Raw genomic sequence first — 23,095 nt, 5'->3', positions numbered from 1 at the left:
GAAGTCACTGAGATATCAGAAAAGATAAGCAGCCTCTCCTTAAAGCCTCCAGCTGAGGATTGGAGGATAAGCAGAAATGTTGTATTTACATGTATAAAAGATTCTACAAATTATTTCTGTAGGGGAAAAATTAGCTCTTGTGAGTTTTGGTGGTGATGGTTTTTGGTGTTTTTTTTTTTTTTTTTTTTTTGCCCCTTATAGTTCACTTAGTGCACTTGCAAGGGATAAAGAACGTTCCAACAAATCAAAGTAGCCAGTGGTTAAAATGCAGGGGGTTTTTGGTTTGTTGGTTCTTTTTTTTAATTGATTAAAAACTGACCAGGGGACATAAAGTAACACTCAGTGAAAAAGTATCATAATGGAAAGAAGAAAGGTTAACTCTGTTTTTTCTGATGACTCTCGTGGTGGTGATCAGGCTTATTAGTGGTCTTCAAAAAGGTCTGCGCAGGAGGACAGCAAATTTTGAAACCTGCCACAAAATCTTTTTGAGTTATTTGGGACAAGAAGAGACTGATGAATCTGTGAGATGTTGAAATACGTTAGCAAGTGTGTATTGAGGGGGAAGAGAAATTTTTTTGTCGAGCTTCCTTGGTTCTAAATTAGCCAAAGACAGGAAAGGGGGTATCATTTTTAGAAAGCTCAATGGTAGTCTACTCTTAATGTGCAAACTGTGGTCTAAACTAGAAAGGATGGATATCAAATTAAATTCTATATTGCCTTTATAGAAATGAATGCTGCGAGCCTCATCTGTAGGTGTCTGTGCTCATCTTGAAGGGTACTGCAAAACAAGAAGGGATTAGGAGAAGTGCAGAGGTGATCATAGAACACTTCCAAACTGCCATCTGAAGAGAGGTAGAAAAAGTTGGGCTTGCTTCCCTTAGGAGAAGAATAAATGAGGAGGAACATAAAATAATGGGTGGGATGGGAAGGGTTGGTGGCAGTTCCTGTTTTTTCCTGCTCCATGAACATGAAACAAGGGTCTTCAGCACAGCTAAGAGGCAGGTAATGGGTAAAAAGTGGTAGGTTTTTCTTGTGACTGCAGTTAAATGGAGGAACTGCTGCTTGAATCAAAACTTGCTCTGCCAAGGTCCATGATCTTCATAATTTATTATCTCTTTATGGGTTTAAAATTTATAACTGGAAATGGCCTGAAGAATGCAGGCACTTGGGTAGATCTTTGGTCATAAAATACGTTGCAACAGTCTGTTTCCCACCAGCTTGTTATGGGCAGATTTATACATGAAGGTAATGAATGAAACTCCTTGTCTGCTCTACCTGACAAACGTCAAATTTAAATAGAGAAATCAAATCCATGTGTTTTAGATGCTTCTCTGTAGGTTCTGTTTTCTGCTTGCTGAGAATTTCATCCAAGTCTGTACTAGCTGTCGTCCTACTATCCCTCTTTCTACAGTACCATAAATGACTTCAAGTCTGAGGAAATCAATACTTACCTGAAAAGTTGGACAAATCTAAAGAAAGTACTATGAAATCCAGTGGTGCAAGACCATGTAACTTAACGACAAAACATTTTTAACGTTTGTTTTGCATACACCTCCTTTAATGCCACTTGACAGGCCCAAACTAAGTAAAGATAGGTTGATGTGTGGGGAGGATATTCTCCTCTTTTATAATCTTCTTTCTGGAAGGTTAATACTGAATTCATTGTTAGAGAAGTGGCCAGGGTAGATCTGGATCATCCAGAGAAAATAAAGACCAAATCTTAAAGAAAAAAAATCCTAAATGCAGAAAACATGCTGAGAACAGGAAAAGTAGCAGTTTAGATTTGGTGTCATTTTTAGCCTGATTGTCCATGTGAGAGCTTTTGTATTGTCTTGAGTTGAGTTCTTTAAAACTTTGATAATTCACATTTGACTGGCAGATTACAATTTAGCTTTGGGCATTTCTACAGGTTTGGTGTAGATATGTGACCTGGTTAGTGTCGCTTCTGAGCGAAAGACCGTAGGATCATAACTGCATAGAAACCTGCAGAGGAGAGCGGTACCGTGAATGACCTCACCATGGGAGATGCTTCAGCCAGAGCTTATGTTTTGCGATATACGTGAGATGAACCAACTGTGAGAACCAATGCCACAGAAAACCGGGCTTCCTGCATGCCATCTGCTAAGCAGCTGAAAAAGAAATGAATTGTGTATTGTCAGAGAAGTGTAAGAATACGTCGTGCTGTTAACGAACGACAATGCAAGGAGCCTCAGATACAAATCCTAGGCAAAACGTGTAGCAATTATGGGATAACTTTTTTCTGCAATTCAGTAGTTTAAAGGCGGATTATGTTTTACGACATGAAAAGATACAGTGCTTCCAAAATTCACTGATTTATTCTTTCCATGTGTGCATGTATTTCTTTTTCCCTTTCCCCCCTTTCTTTGTTACGTACTGACTACAGACTCCCCTTCTACAAGGTCTAACCAAGGATTGAGTTGCAGCAAGAATTTACTGGGCTTTCTCAGTTGGTCTTGTCCAGTCTCCCCTTCCCTTTAAGAACACTGCTGGATTTAAATGAGGGGGTTAGAGGACTTGTGGTGTTTTGTTTTATTTTTATCTCTGTCTTTTTCGTTTTTCCCCCTAACTTGCCCTTGGTCCTCATCATTATTCTCCCTTCCGCTCTGTGATAATCATAGCGTAAGCAACACCTTCATCCAAGGAGAATAACATCTTTCAAAAATCTCAGGAGACTCTGGAAAACCATAAAAAGGAAAATCTAGACACAGCCTTTTAAAAAAAAGGAGTCAGGGAAGCAGGAGGAGAACCCAGGGACTTCTAAAGCAGTTGTTTGAACGCTGACTTCTCAAAAAAATGTAGAAACCTATAAACTAAGTAATATATAAAATCAGAGGAAGAATTGCTGTTGCTGTTATGTGAAGCATAAGCTGTCAACTGATTTAATTTCCTTCCGAGAGCTGATGGCAGGGATCGTGGAGGAGGGAGGAGCAGTGGGTGGCCTATGTCCTGGCGACAGTAAGCCTTCTGCTAGCATTTCATACGCTTTTACTCATAACTGACTTGGGGAACTATGGTGTAGAGAAAACTGTAACGAGGTGGGGTAAACAACTGGCTGGGAAAGGAGAAGTTATGAAGGGTTTGCTATTAAGGGATTTATCTAATGGCTCTTTTGAGTGCTCTCTCTGGGGCTTAGTACTATTCAATATTTTTGTTAATGTCTTGAATAATGCAGCAGAGAGTCATAAAACGTGCAAATAACATGCTGGAAGGCGGGGCTCAGAAGCACAGTGGAGAATACAATTAGAGTTTGGAAGACCTTAGTAAACTACATCTAAAAGAAGAGGTATGCATTTGGCTATTTCTGTGCATGGATGTGAAGTGAAGGGTTGGGTATGTCTCATCTTTGGCCAAGGAGTTGTGTGGTACACGGGATTATAAATGGGGTGTGAATCAGTATGTCACCAAAAAAAAAGTCAGCTATTGCCCTGCCGAGTACCAGAGGAGCATGGCCTGCAGGATGTCTGGAAATAATCCTGTTCTAGTCATTGTTGAAAAGATTTCAGGTGTGGTCCTATGTCTTCTTTGACTATGGTCTCAAGGAAGAAGCCAAAGAATAGGGGGGGAATTCAAAGGAGATCAACCAGCGTGATCAGAGATTTAGGAAAAAAAATGACTTGAGTTAAAAAGGAACAATCCATTTACTTATAGATGAGATTAAGGGGTGGAGGGAGGCTTTTCTTTCAAATATATCAAGAGAGTTGAAAAGCGGAGGGGAATCACGTGTTTTCCAGGATATGATCGGATAGGAAGTACTGAGCTTAAAGACTGGCAAGGGAGGCTTGAACACTTCTTGTCTTTATTTCTAACTTAATGGCTAGTGTATGTAAGCAGTGAATGATTTAGGGATGTTATATTGTTGTTGTGTAGCATCCTTAAAAACTTCCAAGCATCCGTCAGGCATGACAATATAACTGGTTCTTTGGGGCATGGGGATGGACTAGGTGATCTCTTGAGGTCTCTTCCAATTTTCTGTGATTCCAGGAAAATCACTGGGATTATAGTCCTGCCATCCACAGTGATGGATGAAATGTTAGAGAGCCAATCCACCAGCTCATGGGTTATCAAAGCTTTGAATCTTTGCCTGTTTGATTTAGTTCTAAATACTGCCTTGCAAGTTGGGATTTAGAAGAACAAGACATTGCAATTAAATGTAGAATTAACGAAAGGGGGAGGGTATGCGTTGCATTTAACTTCTCACTTCTGATTTAAGTGCCAGAATTAAAATCATCAGCTCCCTGTGTGGTCTCCTTATTTGTAAGAATTCAAGTGACATTAAAATTGGATTAGTAATGAGCTTTTGGTTGAAGGACCAATATTAAAATCAAGGGAATCTGAAGGAGGAGGGAGGGGGAGTGGTGGTTTCCTTGTGAAGTCTTGGTTGGCAGTGGCGAACTGTGTGTGTTTATGTGGATGTGCACGCATCTTCCTCCTCTTAAAAGCTTTATCCTCATTTCAGCCATGTACCAGAATCGTACTTGCCTTGATTTATAAATTATTTACACTTGGACTGTGATGCATTTAAACTTTTTGAAAATAAAGGTATATATTAGTCCTCCATTTATGACTGATAGGATCAGGGGGAAAAGCAGCAGACTAATGGAAGGGAGCAAGGAAGCACTTGGGAGCTGCTGGCTCATACTTGACAGTGATTTGTACGTCTGTAGGATTTAAAGTGCGCAATGTATTTTAAAATGTGCCCGTTGCCTTTTCTTTGTTTGACTGTGACCTAGTCTCACCTACCATCTTACCTTGAGAGGTATTCCATTTGTAGGGGTTACTGTGGTCCTGCATTTTTTTGCCCTTCCTTGGAGCCATGTTACAGACACATCTATTCTCAATGCCATTTTTATTTGCATCTCAGGAATATTAAGAGATTCCAGCAAAGATCAGACCCCTAGTATCCTTGACGCTGAACAAATATTCAGCAAAAATTCTCTGTTAAATGTTGCTTGAGACAAAGAACGTGACTTGAGAAAGAGAAGAAACGAAGGTTGTGCTGCAAACTGATACATGAACTGAAAATATGCTCTGGATCTCTTTGATTCCTGGTCCAGTAGCTTTGTTCCATCCTGCGTGGTCTCTTCTAAGCCTCCCTGTTTTAGCAGTTGTAAATAAAAGTGACAAATCTCCCTGCCATGTTATCCAGCTGAGTAACATAACTTCTTCCATCCTCCCTCTCTCTTTTCTGTCAACTTCTGTGGACTGTTTTTTAAATTTTACTTGTTTTCTTTTTTTTTTTTTTTGCATTTGAAGAAATTCTATTCAATAGATGCTGTGCACACTACGAGGGGGAGGCAGAAGTCTTTAAGTAACAGCTTTTTTTATCCGTTGAAGATAGATTGGTGTCACACATCAATAAATAGGTAACTCTCATCGCTGCCAACATTATTAGATTGCAGAAGACAGTAAATTTACAGACTCCCTTGTGAGTCACAAATGTCTTAAAAAACCCTCACAAGTAATTATCTGAAATGGAGACAAGTTAATGCAGGTTTTGTCTATTCGTTTCTTCTAACTCTTGTTCATAGTTAGAAACCATGCAGTACTTGATTTTTTTAAACTTATATGTATACATGTGAAATGTACCATGGCGTAACTGGACATGCAGAATTCTCTACGATGGCATTACTCAGCCAGGTTTGCATGTCCAACTGCAGTCATGTGCCATGAAGGATGGGACTTGCAGATTACAACACGACAGATTTTAAAATGAATGCCCAGAAGCTTGAAATGGTAGGTAGTCCCTTCATCAGCTGAGTTGAATTTGACAGTCCTCTGTTTTTTTCGTGGTGTTGCAGGGGATGCAAGAAGGTTGTTTTAATTACTGTGGTAGCATGAAGCGATGGCCAGTGTCTATGCAGCGTTCTGAGTAAACAAATACAGTCTTAATCTCTGAAATTTAGGAGCAGGAGGGAGTTGGTGCAGGGGGTTTGACTGAATCTCAAAGGACAGAATTTGCCATGGTAGCAGCAGCTTTTCTTTTGAGAAAGCCAGCACTTCAATGGTAGCAAAATTGGCAGAGTGCTGAAATTTATGTTGCAGCCATCTGCTTTATCCTGGCTCCACCCAGTGGCATTACCCTGCCAGTTTCACACACATTGCAGGGACTTCTGCGCGAACCTAGATCTGACGTCCGTGCGGGATTTAGTGTTATCTTTTTTAAGGGTTAAGGTGTTGTACAAATACACTCTGCCTTTTTGCTCCTGTCCCAGACAGGGTAGCTTTTGTTTGGACTTACCTGTCCCGGTCCCCATCTTTGATGCTGTTCAGTACCATGCACCAGTAAAATGAATATTCAGAGAGACTGGAGCCAGAGCTGGAACCTGAATTCAAATATCCAGCCCTCTGGACCAGGTTGCTTGCTGACCTGATATATTGCTCTGGTTTTCTTTAATTTCTTTAATTTCTTTCAAAACAAACAAAACAAATCCCCACCTCTATTGTGCGATTGCAGTGCAACCAAAGAATATTATCATTAAAAATTGACTATACGGCAGTGGCCTCAGGAGGTTCATGTGAGCTAGAATTTCAGTTAGAAAGGACCAGGCTCTGGAATTCCTGCTGGGGAAAATACCGATAAATTCACATCCTGCATCTCGAAGAATGAAAGAGAGGCGCTTTGCAGTAAGGTAGTAAAAGGCTGGACGGAGATGTCATGGTGCTGTTCCGGAGGGGCTCCTTTTCTGAACAACAGTACTGGTATATTGTTTGCTTTAGATCCTATAAAAATACAAAGTGTTTTTTTTGTCAGGCTCTTAGCTTTAAAATGGATTCCTGTTGCTATTGCATTTACACTTCCTTTTGGCAATCTAAAGAAATGTTTTTACTGAAGGAAACAATGACATGCATGATTGGTTTGGATATTGGAAGCCACATAGTGATTCCAGAAGCACTTACACTTTTCTGAGTAAACAAAAGCGATGGTTGCAGGTCTTGCTGGAGAAATTTTATCTAAAATAATTTGAACACTTGCCAAATCGAATGTGTTTCAACAGGGCGCAGAGTATTCTCAGTGCTGAGAAGTACTTCAGAAATTGAGCTCCCAACTGGAGGCCTCAGGTGGGATTGCAGGCGAGTTGTCCCGATGCGCGGCTGTCGGCGGAGTCCTTTATTGAAGAGTTGAACGACACAATCTGTCAGGATTGCCGAAAAAGCAGAGCTTGGCTGGCTCTGCTCTTTGTGTGGCCGCAGCCCCCATGCCGTGTCCCAGCGAGGACCTTTGGTGCTTCGTGCGGTGCCACTTGCTGATCTAACTGGGGGGTCAGATAAATGGGTGCCGGAGGGTGTTGGGGAAGAAACCGTAGTGTCATACTGGCCATTGCACGTACTGGTTTGACGTTTGATGCTTGGTTAAAAATGGCTTTTGTTGAGGCAAGAGCCTTTCAGACTGGCTTTAGGAAGGGTCTGTCTTTTCCTTCTGTGTTCCAGGTTTCATTCTGGTAGTCAATTTGCTTTTTTACCTGCCATTAATATGGGAGGAAAGACAGTTATCTGCCTGGGAATTGAAAGCCCCTTGCTTCTCCCTACCCATTCTTCATCCCCATGTAAGAATTAATTTCATTTTTCCTACTGTATCGCTTTAAAGCATGGAGTAAGAAATGTCTTCAAGGTCACATTCCTCCTTGAAACTAATGATAGTGTTTTTCCTAATCCCATTACAAGGTCCCTAGTATCATTAGATGCAAGCGTTACTGTTTAGCTTCATTTGATAAGCTGATGAAAGGGGGAGGAAAAGGCTCCCTGATGCAGAAAAGCATTCAAGTATCTACTGTAATGGAACATGTTCAGAAACGTTATAATCTGCTTAACGTTGGCATTTTGGTGGCCCGGTGCTGTACCTTTTGTAGAGCAGCATAAAAGCCAGAAGGGATAGCAATCCTGATGGGTACTTTAAAAGGCTGGAATGGCTCACGCACAAGAGCTGTGAACAATTTGAAATTTTTATTGTTTTTTTCCCCCAAGCCTGAAAATGGGAATCTTGTCTATGCTGTGAGCTCCCCCCTCTGGCATCAGGATATTTGTAATAACGTCGAAGACCCTGAAGCGTTACAGAAATATGTATTTCTGGAATAAGGGGCACTTCTTTTGCTAAAGTGTGATATTAAGCCTCCAAAACCAGACTGCTGGCAGCACTCCACTGCTACGTACTTCCATCCAGGTGGGAATGGGAGGAATTTAAAATCATACTTTGTAAGTTTGACAAAGAGGGTCTCTAGTTCTGATGTCATTTCAAAGATGTCAGTGGCCTTACAAGCTGGGCTTGAAATGGTGGCTGCTGGGTTGATGGCAAAGGGGAACATGCCCTTTTGTCGACGTCTTGGAGTCACTAAGCTTGTTCGTACAGAAGCCTACATTTGCTGCCCGAGTATTTAGCTGCTCTTTTGTATAAACCTTTCACGCAACTAATTTTATGGGCCGTTTCTCTCTGTAGGGTGCTTTCCCTCTGGGCCACAGTTCTAGATTCAGATGTGGTTGGATCTTCAAGAATTTGGTCAATTAGAAAATGCCGACATGCGTTTAAAGAATCAGAGACACATTTTTTGTTAGTGTGGTGCTTGTTAAACAGGGCTGTTTGGTGCTATCTTCTTCTAAAGACAGTCTGAAAGGTGTGAGATCAAAAGTCTTCAAGTTAATTCTTACAAATGCAAGAGATTACATATGAATTTACAAAGCGTAGGCTTTTTAAAATGCGACGTCATAGCCGTTCCTGCGAGATCTGTTTAAAAGCCTTTTATATATAATGAAGCAACAATACCGGGTTTAACTATAGCAGACTGCCTTTTTTTAATCCACTTTCACTCCTTCGCATGCCTGACACTAGTTGGTAAATCACTTCTGTGGGTAATGCCTCCTATTGCAGCAGCGTATTACGAAGAGGTGGGTGGAAGTTTCCTTGCTCATCCTCCATTTTTCAAGTCACTGTGATGAAGTTTTTAATTGATCTGAAAGAAGACGAAGCAACTGGTGGCTGTACAGTTCTGTTACTCACTTTAATTAACTTTCGTTGTTCCTTACACCATTTCTTTCCCACTATCTGATACTGCTTGAAGGCACGGTCTGTCTCTGCAGCTTCCACTACAAATTTCTTTCATGCTCTGGGTTGTAAGTATAATAGTCACCTCCACTGCACACATTTTTTTGTGGCTGATTTTTCTCTCCCATGCAGCACTGCTGCAGTGGGCTAGCAGTTGCTATAGCTGCTATATAGCTTACTGGAAAAATATATTCTCCTACAATTGTAGTTTGTCATTAAAAATGATTCAGACTTAAAATCCAGTTTTAAATATTAATTCTGCAGTTTTGTATCTAGTTATACAGATATTCTACTCCTTCAAGTTCTTACGAATTAACGTGCACAACAGTATATGACAATGTGTGCTCGTTTGTTTGCTATATAGTCAAATTACCACGTATGTGACATAGATGGGTCAGTGTCTCTGGCAGCTGATCCCAGTGCCTGTATGACCCAAGGCAAAGGTCTCTCATCCTGGAGTCCCTTATTCAGCCTCTGAGGTAATCCCAGGTGCAGTTGCTGTTCGCTCAGATTAGAATTTGAACCCCAAGTTGAGTGAAATACTTCTTATTTTGTAATGTTTTGGCATAAAGTATCCTATCATGGATCCCACGTAGGTCTGTTTGTGACTGCTGTACGGCCCTCTATGCAAGTGCAACAATATTCATCTATCCCTGCAAATGAATTGAAATCAGAGACTGGAATCCTAGTTTAATTGGAATAAATCGCAAGTCAGGTTTCAGATGGGGCTTGGCTTTCTGTCTGACTGACATATTCAGTTTTTATATTTGTCGTAATGAGTCTGTAGGATATGAATATGGGAGGTAGATTAATTACCAGCAGCAGCACGAGAGAGGGAGCACAGGGCTTGAACTGCTCCGTCCATGTGAGTGTCCTGGGTAGCTCAGGGTTCAGGTTCAGGAGCAGGAAGCCGCACGCCTGGATGCTCTCAGTAGTATTCGGCACCAAAACACAGAGCAACAAGCTGCTCTCAGAGTACAGATGTACTAAATTTACTCCCGATGAAGAAGTTTTTATACTTTTGACTGGTGATAATTGATGGGCTGTACCCTCTAGGGAAATAAATCTCTGCAAGTCAGATTTATGAGGACCCTTATGTTTATTTGGCAGCATGACGCTTGTTACAGGGATAAACTGAGCAAACAGGAGAAAAGCTGACATGTTGAAAAATGTTGTATCCTATTTCTGAACTGGACTCCTGCAGTTTGAGAGCCATAAAACTTTCCTCCTTGTTGTTTGGGACAAGTGGCTTGGAGAACTTGAATTTGTTGGGGAGCTGAGGATCGGGAGACATACAGGTGTTTCCTCAGGAAAGAATCCCAAGGCATTTTTGTTCTTCTGTGCTGTAGGGATATTGCACGTTTTTGTCAAGTGCCTGATTAAGTTTGACATTTGAAAATAGAACTTCACGCAGAAATAAGTACTGTACTTCTGAGTATTTAATTAAGATGTTTAGTTCCTGTCAAGGCTGGTAGTTTCTCTTTCCTGTTAAGGGCAATGCGTCTTCAACTGCTGAAATTTCAGAAACCTGTACTTAACCTTTAATCGTCATTCCATTTACAGAGAAATCTGATTAACAACTTTTAAAGTTCAGGAGCTGCGAGTAAATGCAATTAAAGCCCTTTTGGAGTCTGTTATTAAGAGCTGGCATTTAATGAAGACTGAGGGCACACTACTGTTACCATCTACACTATAGCAGGATGTCTTAAGCAATTAGTTGAAGGCATGAAATACATGAAGTGTGCTGTATTATCCATGAGTTAACATGGTTGGTATTTAAACAGCATGCTGCCTTTTCCTCCCTTTGCTGCTGCTGCATTGTATGTGCCAGTTTGAGCAGCAGAAGCTCAGATCAGTTGGGTTAAGTGTAGCACTGTTTCTCCTGCACGTTAGAATTGCACATTTCTTCCTTGAGCCAGAGGATGCTCTGGAAGGTAGGTGTATAACAGACACTAAATGTGAGCAAATACACCCTCTTTCTTTGTGATTTAAAAATGTTTAGCTTTACTCCCGTTATAAACATAAGTTTCTAACTGTATCCTCCCCACCTCCAAAATGTGCAGAACCAGTGAAGCTTAGCTAAATTATAATTGCAGAGCAGAAGTCTGCACTCAATTACCTGTTCAACTCTTACATTCCTCCTTGACCTTTTTATATGCTACACGAACAAAAGAAAGTCCAGTCAAACTGAAAGACAGCGTGGTTTAATCTTGCAGGAAGAGACTTCATTTTGTGCCGTCTATGAAGCAGGTGGTAATTATGCCTTCCTGACAAAGTTCATTGTTTTTTGGTCCATTTTAGAATACAGTTGGCTAGTTATCCATCCTCTGGATCGTACTGGACCATATGTGTTTTACAAGTTCTCATCAGTCATATCAGAAGAACAATGTGCTAAAGATACCTGTGTGTGTGTATATTAGTGTGTGTATATATATATATAAAAATACACACATGTATATATACACACATGTATTTATACACATACAGACACACTTTTGTTTCTATATAGTCATCAAACAGTCCCAGCAATTACAAGTTACTGCCCAGAGGACAGTTGGGTTTCCTTGTCAAAAATTGCAAAAGGATTTCTTTCTTCCGAGGCATTGTGCAACATTCAGCCAAAACCCTCTGAGCTGCGTGTAAGTCTCGCTGATTCCAGTTGTCGTTGCGCAGATGAAACGCCTGCTTTACTATGGAAAGATGCATCAGAACGTGGATTTTCTTTGGAGGAAATGAATAAATCCCAACTGGCTCCCTGTGCTGCCCACCTTAATTCTATTTTGGTTTGTGTTTTGTTTTGGTGGTAAGGGCCTGAGACTAAAATGAGAAAGCGGCCTTGTTACTTGGATAATTTCTGCTAGCATAATCTGTATTTGCAGAACAGCTGATGTGCCTGGAGAAAACTAAATGCTGTCCATTTGTTTCATGACCCAGTTATTCAAGTTGACTATTAGTAGCTTAAATAAATTTGTCATCAGTATTTGTTTCTCTTTTATTAAAATAAATAAATAAACCAGCAGAACTGCTGGGAAAGCTGGAAAAAAAGATATCCCAGCTCCCGTTCTCCTTTATGAAGGGCAGATGACTAAATTTCAGTGAAAATGTCTTAATACTTTATACGTCACTAAACTGGAGATGACCTTCATCATGTTCCTTTGTATGAGCTGGTACCAGGTTGTTGGTTATGTGGATATTAAAGCCAGTAAAGTTAGAAAGCAATTGCAAAGCCCCCCTTGAGGACTTGAAGAAGAGGCAGCCCTCTTTCAGCATCGCGTGCCTGCTCACATCTTGCAGAAGAGAAGGTTACCTGCTGTAGTCTCTCAGCAGCTTTTTCTTTTAGCTGCTTATTTTCCGAGCCACAAGTATAAGTTAAGGTGAAACTTCTAATGTTGATGCGGCACAGGGGAGTGGGGTAAAGTTAGTAACGGTAAGAGGCCTTTTATCATGTGTGTTTGTCAGCAGTAAGACACAATCTCTCACGCTCTCAGCAGCTGAGAAAGTCAGTGGGTGCCAACCTCGCCCTGTACGAGGCGGCAACGTTTGTCTCGGCACTTGTAGCAGGACCAGGGTTTCGCTTTAAATCTGTTCTGTCTGATAACGATATGTCACAGGGGTGTTGATACATCAGAGGGTTAATTAGCGAACACTTGCAGAAAACACCGCTATTTAAATCGTTATGCCAGGCTTTTGTTACAGAACCAAAGTCCCTTTCCTGATAGATGTGTAAGCTGTTGCGGCAGCTTGCATAGAGTGGTGAAATGAAATGAGTGCTGGCCAGCACCGGCTGGTTCGAGGAACCTCCAGCCTGATGTTGACGACTGTGACAGCACATAGCGGTTTCTCCTTTTGCTGTGCTACCAAGTGTGAAACCCATTATATTAGTATATATGTCTCAAGTGACTTCAGCTCATCCATACACCAAGTAGAGTCAGAGCCTGTGGTGCTACGGTTATAAAGTCCATGCATGTGTTATCAAAAGCTTGTGAAATGAAAAGGTTCTGGTTTTAAACTCTCCAAAGCAATCCAAGCAGGTGTACGATTCATTGCCAGTTAAAACAGCTTTTAAGAAGTTGTGTTTTTAAAGTAGTTATGAGGTTTGTTTCCTCCCTGCCTTCCTCCCTGGAGGTAGATGCACATTCACAGATCTACAGTAATAGTTGCGCTAATTGACAATTAGCGTTGATAATGAATGTAGTAGCATCGGCAATGATAGTATTATCTAAATAGTTCTGGGGTTATTTTTTACTTTTTCCCAAAAATGTAAAACAAAAGGAATTCTTGCTTCTTGTACAATAATGGAATTGGGCAATGCCTTGAGAGAATTAATTCTGGAAGGGGTTTTATTATTATGTTTCAGTTAAATTAATTTCATGGGCAACAAGAGGATTAGATAAAGCAGGTTGTGCAGCATTAAACAGTATTCACGGCACCTAAAAATTGTTTTTGTTCTTTCAGACTTACCTTATTGCTTTGTCCTTTGTCGTATTTGCCATGTGTGTGTTCGGCTCCTGTTGTCGACGTGGTACAACTGATGCAGAAAGCTCAGTGCTCTTAGAATTCAATTAACTGGTGTTTTTTTTTTTTTTTTCGTTAAATTCCACAATTACTACAGCATTTTAATTATTAAGAATTTTGATACAGCAAATTACTGGGTAATTAGCTATAGACTACTGTCTCGCATAGAGTGCCACTGCTTTTCTTGCCTTATTCTGGCACTTTGCTAGTAGTTACCTCCCGTCTCCAGAGCTTCAAGAATGACGCCTCATTTCATATGTTTACAAAGAAGTAAGTGCATGTCACAGTAGTGCATCCTACTTGAACTCCCAGCTTTGCTTCCCCCCTCCCCCAGGATTCCTTTGCAGTTGCTTTCATTGCCCCTGAAATCATCTGTAGCTGGATATCATAATCTCTCAGGAATGTTGTGCCTTTCCTTAATGCATGCACCGGTTTGCTGTCACCGGGCATCTCTGAGCAACCCCATTGAACTAGGGGATGTAGGATAATTTGAATCTGCTGTTCTGTTTTTAACCAACTTTCCTCGTTGAAATCCCATTAGGAAATCTCCTTTCTGCTTTGTAATCTCAGTTTCTGATTCCTTCTGCTAGGTCTAACTAAAAGGTAACTCCAAAGCCTTCTCGGAGGCCGATACAACTCAGGAGTCCACAGTGCGTCAGTACAGCTGAAATGCCAACATTTCTGCAGCTGCCCAGTGTGTCAGAGCAATAAGCTGAAAATAAATCTTGTTTTCAATTACCAGTACTGCATAGCGAAATACTAGAGACATTCTCAGACGGTGAGAGTATTATTTCTGTGTTTTTTTTGACTCTTACAGATTCCTCAAAGTACAAGTGAGGTAGTTTTTTTCATTTGTAGTTCCTTCATTTGTAGTTTCATGCCCAGTGGTTGCCAAAGACGGGCCTGGGTGAGAAGTTTCCACCAGCGCAAACCCATTCACCAAACACAAATGTTACCAGTAGCTGGTTTTATTTCCTATATCAACTTGAAATGGTAACTAAAGGTGCTGTGCAGCAATAGTACTTTGAACACTAATGGTTCCTTCGTGCAGGAGCCTGAGAGCTGGCACTGAATGGTGCGACGACTTTATTAAGATCCCCAGATTATAAGAAGCTCTTGTGATCTTCTCATCTGACCTCTGCGTAAAACAAGCTGTGGTACTTTCTTGAATTAATTCCTGTTTGAAAGAAGGCACATGCTTTAGAAAGGCATCCAGTCTTGACTGGGGGAAATAAAAAAATCAGCGACAGACAATACAGTGTAACCTTTGATGTAAGTGGTTAATTATGCTCTGGAAATGTATGCCTAACCGTTCGTCAAAGCCTGTCCAGCTTCAACTTTCCAGCCTTTGGATTTTTTTAAAAAATTCATTAGCGAAGATTTTTTTCCTCAGTTCTGTGCCCTCTGTGTTGCATGCTTGCAGACTGATCCAGTAACCTCTTAACCTTCTCTTCGCTAAGCTAACAAGACTGAGCTCATGGCTTCTCGGTGTTTTGCTGTAAGTCGTGCCTTCCAGCCTTTTAATAACTTCCAGGCTTCTTCTGTGCACCCTTCCACCCGCTTTTTCCCTGATCTCTCTTTATGAATGCTAGGGTTTCATTTGGCATTCCAGATGTGAGACCAGTAAAGAGCGATGCTGTAAACTTTTCCTTCTGACAAAGCTCTCTGCTTTAGGTAGCCATTTTCAATTAGCTAATTAATACCTGTCATCACAGTGGGACCTTCTCTCCTGTTTATCTTCAGCGTTTCCAAATTTGCTAGAGTCACAGCTTTATACAATAATCCTATAGATCATGACTTTCACAATTTTTTCCCCTAGATGTAGAGATTTACCTCTGCTGATATTGAAATTCTTACAGTAGATTGATTATATTTTGAAAAATAATAATAATAAAAAAGAAAATTAGATTATTCTGTTAATGCTGTGTTCACTTCATTATTTGCCATTTTCCCCCAAAACATCATAGTTTACAAACCTTCTGTAGTCATTATTTTTGTAGGAATTTGAAATGGGAAAAGTTCTGGTCCATTCAGCCCAGAAAGGGGTTGCTGCAGCCACTCTTGTATGTGCTTTCATTGTCTGATTAAGCTTCTTCTAATTACTGTTGCTTTAAAAATGCAACATGAGATGGACCAAACTTAGACTGAAAATGAGAAGATTTCAATCCAACAAAAGAGAAGCGTTCTGGAGTAGTCTTGTCTTTCCCTTGGAACACAGAGGACAAAAGGAAAGGAGGAATTGAGATTTCTGGGACCTTGCAAAATCCAGTATCGGTGGTTTCCTCATTTCTAGTTGGATGTTAAGGATCTTGTCACGTGCCTGCCCGTTTTTCTTTTAGGAGATGCTGTGTTGACTTTTAGTGTTTTAGCTTTTGTCAAATCCTTGGTGGAAATATAACTTTGTCTCTCTCTGTTTATTTAAAGCTAAATTTGTCATCATCATAGGAATACCGGTTAGCCAAGATCTGTGTTCTGTAAATCCATGTTGCTGGACGTGAATTCTATTATTCTCCCTTAATTCTTTTTTAATAGAGTCTTCTATCATCTATTCTGTGGTTTTTGTCCCTGATCAATATAAGGTGGAGAGGCCAGTAATTACCTGGTCATCCCATTTACCCTTGCAAAATTCATGGTATGGTGTTAGTTTTCATTTGATTTTCTGGATGCCCCAAATATATGAAGGCATAATGAAAATCAGTGTGGATGGTGTCAAGTTTGAAACTGTCATGATTTTCTGATGGAGCAAACTGTTCACACTGCAGCATCCATCTTAATTCAGAGTATACGAGAATGTGAAATACCTATTTACAGCTTTTAATTGATGGAACAGAGCTTATTCAGAGCTCAGGCCTCCTATCTAAAACCTCACAGGAGGTACAAATAATGAATGAATTTAGCTGTCACCCTGTGGCCAGGCATGTTTTATTGCCCATGCTTTGTTCATAGGTCAGTCTTGAGCATGATAAGACACAACGACTTACACAACTTCTTGTGGGGCTCAGCCAAGGAATAAAAATGTGGATCTGGAGAGTCACAGCAAGTGCAAGCAGCAGTCAGACATGGAAGCAAATTTGTTCTTGCCCCGTTGCAGTTCAGAAAGACAGTGTAGCACAAGCTGTTATCAGATCAACGTGATAGACAGGCTACACATACTGATATGACCTTTTGAAATTTGAGAATTTAATTAAGCCTTCAAATCCATAAATATTGCTTTTTTAATAAAACATTTTATATTAATTTTCATTTCCAAAGAGCAATTGGAGAAAGAGTGCTTTGTTCTCTTGCTTTATGTATGGCTTTATTTGTTTGACATTGATGTAAATATACTACATGGATGGCAGAATTCAACCATTGAACGGAAAGTCAAAGTCATTGTTATAGATGAATGGGATGTTGCAAACTTTACAGTCACGCATAAATCTTGCTGTACGTCCGTGTGATTAATGTCTAACAAGGTTTTTGATTGATGGCTTAGCAACTACTAATCAGGTGTTATGGGACCAAATCATGAAATCCCTTACTTTGTTGGTTAAGGAAAGCTCCTGTTCGCTTAGATAGGCAGGAAAATGTCTGGTTTTTCTTTTCTTTTAAGTCGATTTTTAAAGTTCTAGCTTGCCGTGTCTTTTAATAAGTACATGGCCAGGCCACAACGTGTAACACTGAAATATGATACTTATTAAAATCCTCTACGAGGACTGTGAGAGCAGAACAACTGGATAACTTTGACTGTCTAGACGTAAGGAATAAATTGAGGCCGATGACATTGGGTGAAGGCCATGCATTGCACAGTGCAATGAGAAACGAAAACTTCAGGCTGGTTTTTTTTTGAGGCATGTAGCTGGCAAGATTTTCAGACTGGCCCATGTGTTAATTGCGTTGCTTAAAAATTATAAGGGTTTTAATCTTCATGCTGCAGTTACAAGCCAAATGTACTGCGCGTTGAAGATCTCTCCTGTCTTAACTTCTCTCCCACTTGGCTGCGTATTGTAACTGCTCAGCCATGCTTACACTTAATTACTTCGTTCTGAACAATTTGTGTAACTGTTGAATACAGGGCACTGGAGCAGAAAGAGCTTTGATCTGTCTAGCACGGTTTCTGCTATGCCTGAATTTTATAACTTAAAGATGAACTTTGAGAATAGTTATCAAAACCAGCTATTTTCACTCTTTTACAGCTTTTTACTTTTTCAGAGCCTTGCGTCTAACCATCCTGCCCTGCCTATCTAGTAATACCATAAATTAACAATTTTCTCCTCTTTTTCCGAATCTGTGGCATTTGCAGAACTGTTCTGAATATCTAACCACAAACCCATCTTTTATTTCTCTATTTCACTTTTTAACCAACAGGGATAATTCATTATGTTCCTAGCTCAAACCTCTGTTGGCTTACTGTAATCTTGCAGCCAAGTACTGTATTACACGCTTTACATTTCCTAGTCCTGGATATAAAGTGACACCAGAGTCGTGGAATCCATTATAAAGAGGTTTCATCCATAATGTGAGAACAAATTGCTAAATGTTTTTCTTTTTTTTTTTTTTTTTAAACTTGATTAAGTTTGAGGGTTTAATTACATTTTTGTGGCGATTTTAGCATTGTTAATTCAAGTAGAGAAGATGAAATGCACATATGCGAATACAAACGGATTTGGTAAATTACTGTTAAAAATTAGCGCAGTGATTATTTTTACTCTTAACAATAAGCATGCATTTTAAAAGCTTGAGCTCAGGTAAAGTTTTAATTGAGATGTTTTAGGAGTCGAAGTTTCTTTGTGTTTGTATTTTTTTTTTTTTTTTACAAGCTATCCTGAATTGTTTCTAATTAAGGGCATGATACCATTTGCCTAGATATTTATTCCTATGTAATTTGTTTAAACTTAGCACAGTACTGATGTATTCCTTTCATTACAGACAACTCTCTTTGATGGGCTTTGACTAGCTAATTATTAAAATGGAACACATTACTAATAGTCTCCGAGTAGGTAGAGTTTTCTGAAAATAAATAGAGACTTTCTGAATGCACTGACAAAAGTTAATTTGTAAGGGGTTTCTTTCCATCTTCAGACACAAGGAAATTAAAAGTGAATGACTTGGAATCTGTTTCTGCTTCTGCAATGCGGAGTTGCTTAAACAGCATCAAATATCAGGCCGCTCAGGGCTGCAGGGGTTTCACAAAGGGGACCCTGGTCTCAAAGAGGGACCCCCCCCACCCCTTATTGAGTATACTGGGCTAGAGGAAAATCAATCCTAAACTACGTTGGCAGAACTGACGGCTGTGGGAATTCATATTTTCAATGGTATAAGCAGCATGTTTGGTTTGGGAGCTATTCAAGGGCAATTTTTGCAGCATTCCCAGGATTTTTTCCAACAGCATACGTGACCTGCAGCACATGCACCCGAACACACGCATGGATGTTTTATATTTCTACATATAAATATATAGAAAATATATAGGCATACATAAGCATATATAAAATATGCTTTTGTAACTGAACAGATCAATATTGCTAACCTTTATGTTTTTAAGAGCTGTGGTAGGCAATCGGTCTGTAAAGGCCGGCCAACAACACACCCACCATCTCCTTGTTGCTGCTGCTGCTGGAAGCAATTTTGGGAGGAGTGGGGACTTCTTGCAAGATACCTTTGGTACCATCAGGGTTTTGCAGCAGATTGAGTTGGTCAAGGAATGTAAAATGAGCTTTTACCAAATTAGTGTCAGTGGCATATAAGTCACTAGGATTACATTTCTGAAAATAAAGCTAGGTTTCTGTTAATTAGAATTTTTGAGATTTTTTTTTTAATTTTCCAGTCTTACAGAGTACCTAAAGATCCTAGACATTCAAGTTGCATTATAATGCTGTTTTACTTTGAAATCTGAGTTCCCCTTCCTTCCGTTGGCAGATGCTGCTGACAGAGTATCTGGATATGAAGAACACTCGCACTGCCTCGGAGCCGTCCACCCAGCTTAGCTACGCCAGCTCTGGCAGAGAATTTGCAGCGTTCTTCGCAAAGAAGAAACCGCAAAGACCTAAAACCCCTTTGTTCAAGTAAGTGCTGGGACGATGTTAAAGCTGTGCCTAAGCTGTCTTTGGTCCCTCAAGTACTGCACAACGCTGGCTGCTAATTGCAGTTTCACAGTGTGAGAGGAGTGTAGGTTTTGAGATGGAGATTTAATGCCAAAGCTGAAGCCTTGGTAAGATCTCTGACGGATTCATCGCTGGTTTTTAGAGTGTAGCCCTTTCCAGGACTCATCTCGGGACTGGGATCCCATTATACAAGCTGCTGCAAAGCATGCAGTGATACATTACGCCTATCTTTGTCCACGGTAAATTCAGGACCTGTTAAAGAGTGTGATAAAGGAGACTGGACAAAGAGAATTAAGATAACCGCATAATTACTAGATAGACTAAGTGGTTAATCCTATCACTAACTCTAATTCGGAGTTCGGAGTGGAAAGAATTAAGTGGTTGGGTAGAGAGTGTGAGAGAGAGACTGAGAGGCTGGGTGGCCAAGGGAAGGATTTGGGGGAACAAATTTGATGTGCAAGAATAAGAAAGGAGGAGGAGTTGTTGGTGAGCAGTGCTGTTAGGAGAGGAGAGATCGTCTTGCTATTACACCTAGATTCAGGGGAGCTGTGCTGAATTTTCATCTCTTCCCAGACTACATGTGCTGGTCATTCTCTTTGGCCTCTTGAGGATTTGGGGGATACCAAAATGTGCTGTTTTGGCAGCGGGTGCTCCAAGTTCAAAGATCACAGCTCCCTCAGCTCTGCCAGCATAACTGTGTGTGTGGCTGCTCCCTAACTCAGTACTGCCAAAATAATCTTTTAAATGATTTTTTTTACAATGAGATTGTTCGAAAACAGTTTCACAGTAGATTCAAGGGAATGGCAGAGGGGAGCAGTGGTGAGGAGTACCAGCAGCTTGAGGCATTAACCTTTTAACCGTGCTCAGCTGCAGCAGGAGCAGTGTATCTGGTGGGTCCTCAGCATGCCTCTGGACTATAAGCTGCTGCAGGGCTTGGGCTGTCTTTCACTACCCATCTGAGCGGTGCTTAGCCTTGTGAGGCTCTGCTCTCTGGAGTCGAGAGAGTCCAAGGTTAAAAAATACAGTGGAATATTTGCTGGAGGGGGAGTGATTGGAAGTGAGCTGGTGTTTTCACCCTCTGTTTTGCTGGAGATGGGGATCCATGAAGTCTGGGTGTTTTTTTTTTAATAAAGAACTCCTCATTTGGGATGGGAGGTAGATCATTATATGGTGGGGAAATAACGCAGTAACTTCAGAAAAGGGAAAGGCTGAGAGTAATCAGCTGTTTCGGGTGCGTGGGAGGGGAGCTTCGTGTTCTGCATCCTCTTTACAGGTTGTTTGTTGGGGTTGGTTTTTCATCTAAAAGTTATTTCTTGATTATCCAGAACTCCCTGTGCTTTGCCCCACAGGCATGTGTATCTGGTGGCTGTATTCTCATAGTACCGAAGGCCCCAGTTAGAAACCGAAGTCTTCTGCGCTGCCTTCTCTCCCTCTCACAGGATGAGCTGTCTATGTAATCTTCTGTTATTAGAAGGTTAACTGTTGCCTGGAGGATTTCAGAGGTGCCTCCTGCCCCTGTCAACCCATGGTTATTCCCCCTCACCCCCCCTTTTTTTTTTTTTTTAAACACTCCCATGGCTGTTTGGGTTGGGAATTACACTCTTTGAATTTACTCTGACTTGCAGATGTATATTGGAGCAACGTAGGGCTGCTCACCTTCTCATATTGTGTCTGTTCTTGGGTGTACTTGGACCATTTAGGTTTGAGGAATAAGGATGCTCTGTTTCACCTACAGCAGTTTAAGGCTGTGTATTAGTTTGTCAGCAGAGAGTGAAGGTGGGTATAATTGTTTAAAGTGAAGGTGCGTAACCTCATAGGAGCAGCATGTCTCTTACCACTCGTGGTCTTGTCACAGAGTCATTGCCGGCACCGCGGTGACAGCAGCACTTATTGGGATCTCATATTTGGTTATCTGTCTTCTGTCAGCTGTCACTATGTCTATGGAAATCTCCACTGAAATGGAATTTCTCAGTCCACTGAAGGATGTACATGTTTGATGGGCTGTTATTCCTGTCTCCTCTCCCATCTTCAGTGCTTTTCATGCCAGGCTGCAAGGCTCTTTTTCTTGCCTTTCCATTAGCTCCGTCCAAATCAGAGGAGCCTTCCACTTGTTGTCAGAATATCTGCATTTAATTCCGCACTTCAGAAGTCTCTTAGGGCAGGGCTCCACCTTGTGTTTTACTCACAGATGGATGCAGGTGTTTATGCCGCGTCCTGTGATAGCTTGCTGTAAGCTAATTTTATAAATACTAAGTACTTTTGCGAGTTGTGTGTTCTAGCAATAGTGGAAAGAATGAGAACTCCTCAATTGTGTCCTGCTGTCGGGAAATCAGTAGCTAGCATTTGGAAGAGACTTTGAATCGTTGTTTCCCTATCTTTAAAATGGGTGTAATTAAAAAAAAAAAAAAAAAGTCATGATGTATTTAGTTGTTTAATATTGGCTTAAAAAAGAAAACTTCAGATGAGGGGTGCTTTGGGAATTCGGATAGTTCATGCCATCATAAACCTGGCTTTCTTCTCTTCCAAGAGGTAGCCAAGTGCACGTTCAGGTTGCCATCTCCCTACAGATCACATTTGCAAGACGGAAGTTGGGCATTTGTGGGAAAGGAGTGAATTGTACAAGCAGATGTCGAACACCCAATACGTTAGTCTCAGGCTTAGCTGTAATTATGTGATTCTATGTAAAACAAAAACTTTTTGAAAGCTGTGCTGTGGGAGGATCAGCATGGGGAAAGGAATTACAAGAGTAGAGGAGTTAAGTGTAAATAGGAACGTGGGAGAAGAGCAGATCAAGGAAACAGCAGAGGAGGGGAAATAGGGGAGAGAAACTGGATGGCTGTGGGTAAGAAGTGAATGTGATGACATCCTGCAGCAAAAGCCAGGGCAGGGCTCTTGAGGAATAATCTGAGTCGCTGTCTCAAGGAGGAGACTGAGGTTTATTGCTGTAGTTTGCCTTGACCTGAAGCTTCTGGTTTTGATGCCTGGAGACGACCTCTGGGCCATGGCGCTAATGTTATGCTTAATATCTCACTAGGGGCAATAGGGAGCACATCATAAATATGGAGCCAAGAATTTACTGTTCGTTTAATTAAAGTCTTATGTGTTTGTTGTATTTTGATAGATTGTTATTAGTTCAGTTGCAATAATACTAACACTTGCAGTCCAAATTAAAGCAGAAAAGCCTCATTAATAGTAATAACCTTAACACTGTTGCACAAGAAGGCTTACAAATGCTTGCCCCTTTTCTCTGGTGTGATGCTCGTGTTTCCAGTGTCCCTCTGGGCAGCACTAAGGCTGAGTCAGTCTTCCTTAGCAGAAGGGTTGGGGAGGGGGTGAGGGTTGTTACAGCAAATCATCAACGTCTTGAGGAGTTTGATGTTCGTGAAAGGTATCTTCCCTCTAAGTCTTGTGTCCACTTTGGCTATTTGAAGATGCTTTGTCC

General features: G+C 40.8%; 1 protein-coding gene across 1 annotated transcript in view; it reads left to right on the top strand.

Moving 5' to 3' along the window:
* The window catches only part of EXOC4 (exocyst complex component 4), a 558,486-nt gene that overhangs the window by 87,298 nt on the left and 448,093 nt on the right, over positions 1-23,095 (top strand). Inside the window, exon 8 of the mRNA XM_075515833.1 lies at positions 19,469-19,614. Within this exon, the coding sequence (XP_075371948.1) occupies positions 19,469-19,614 (146 nt within the window). The remainder of the gene's footprint in view (positions 1-19,468; positions 19,615-23,095) is intronic.

Source organism: Mycteria americana, chromosome 1 (assembly GCF_035582795.1).
Source record: "Mycteria americana isolate JAX WOST 10 ecotype Jacksonville Zoo and Gardens chromosome 1, USCA_MyAme_1.0, whole genome shotgun sequence".
Lineage (NCBI taxonomy): Eukaryota > Metazoa > Chordata > Aves > Ciconiiformes > Ciconiidae > Mycteria > Mycteria americana.
The sequence above is the reverse complement of the archived record's forward strand: the minus strand, read 5'-3'. Positions and strand labels throughout refer to the sequence as shown.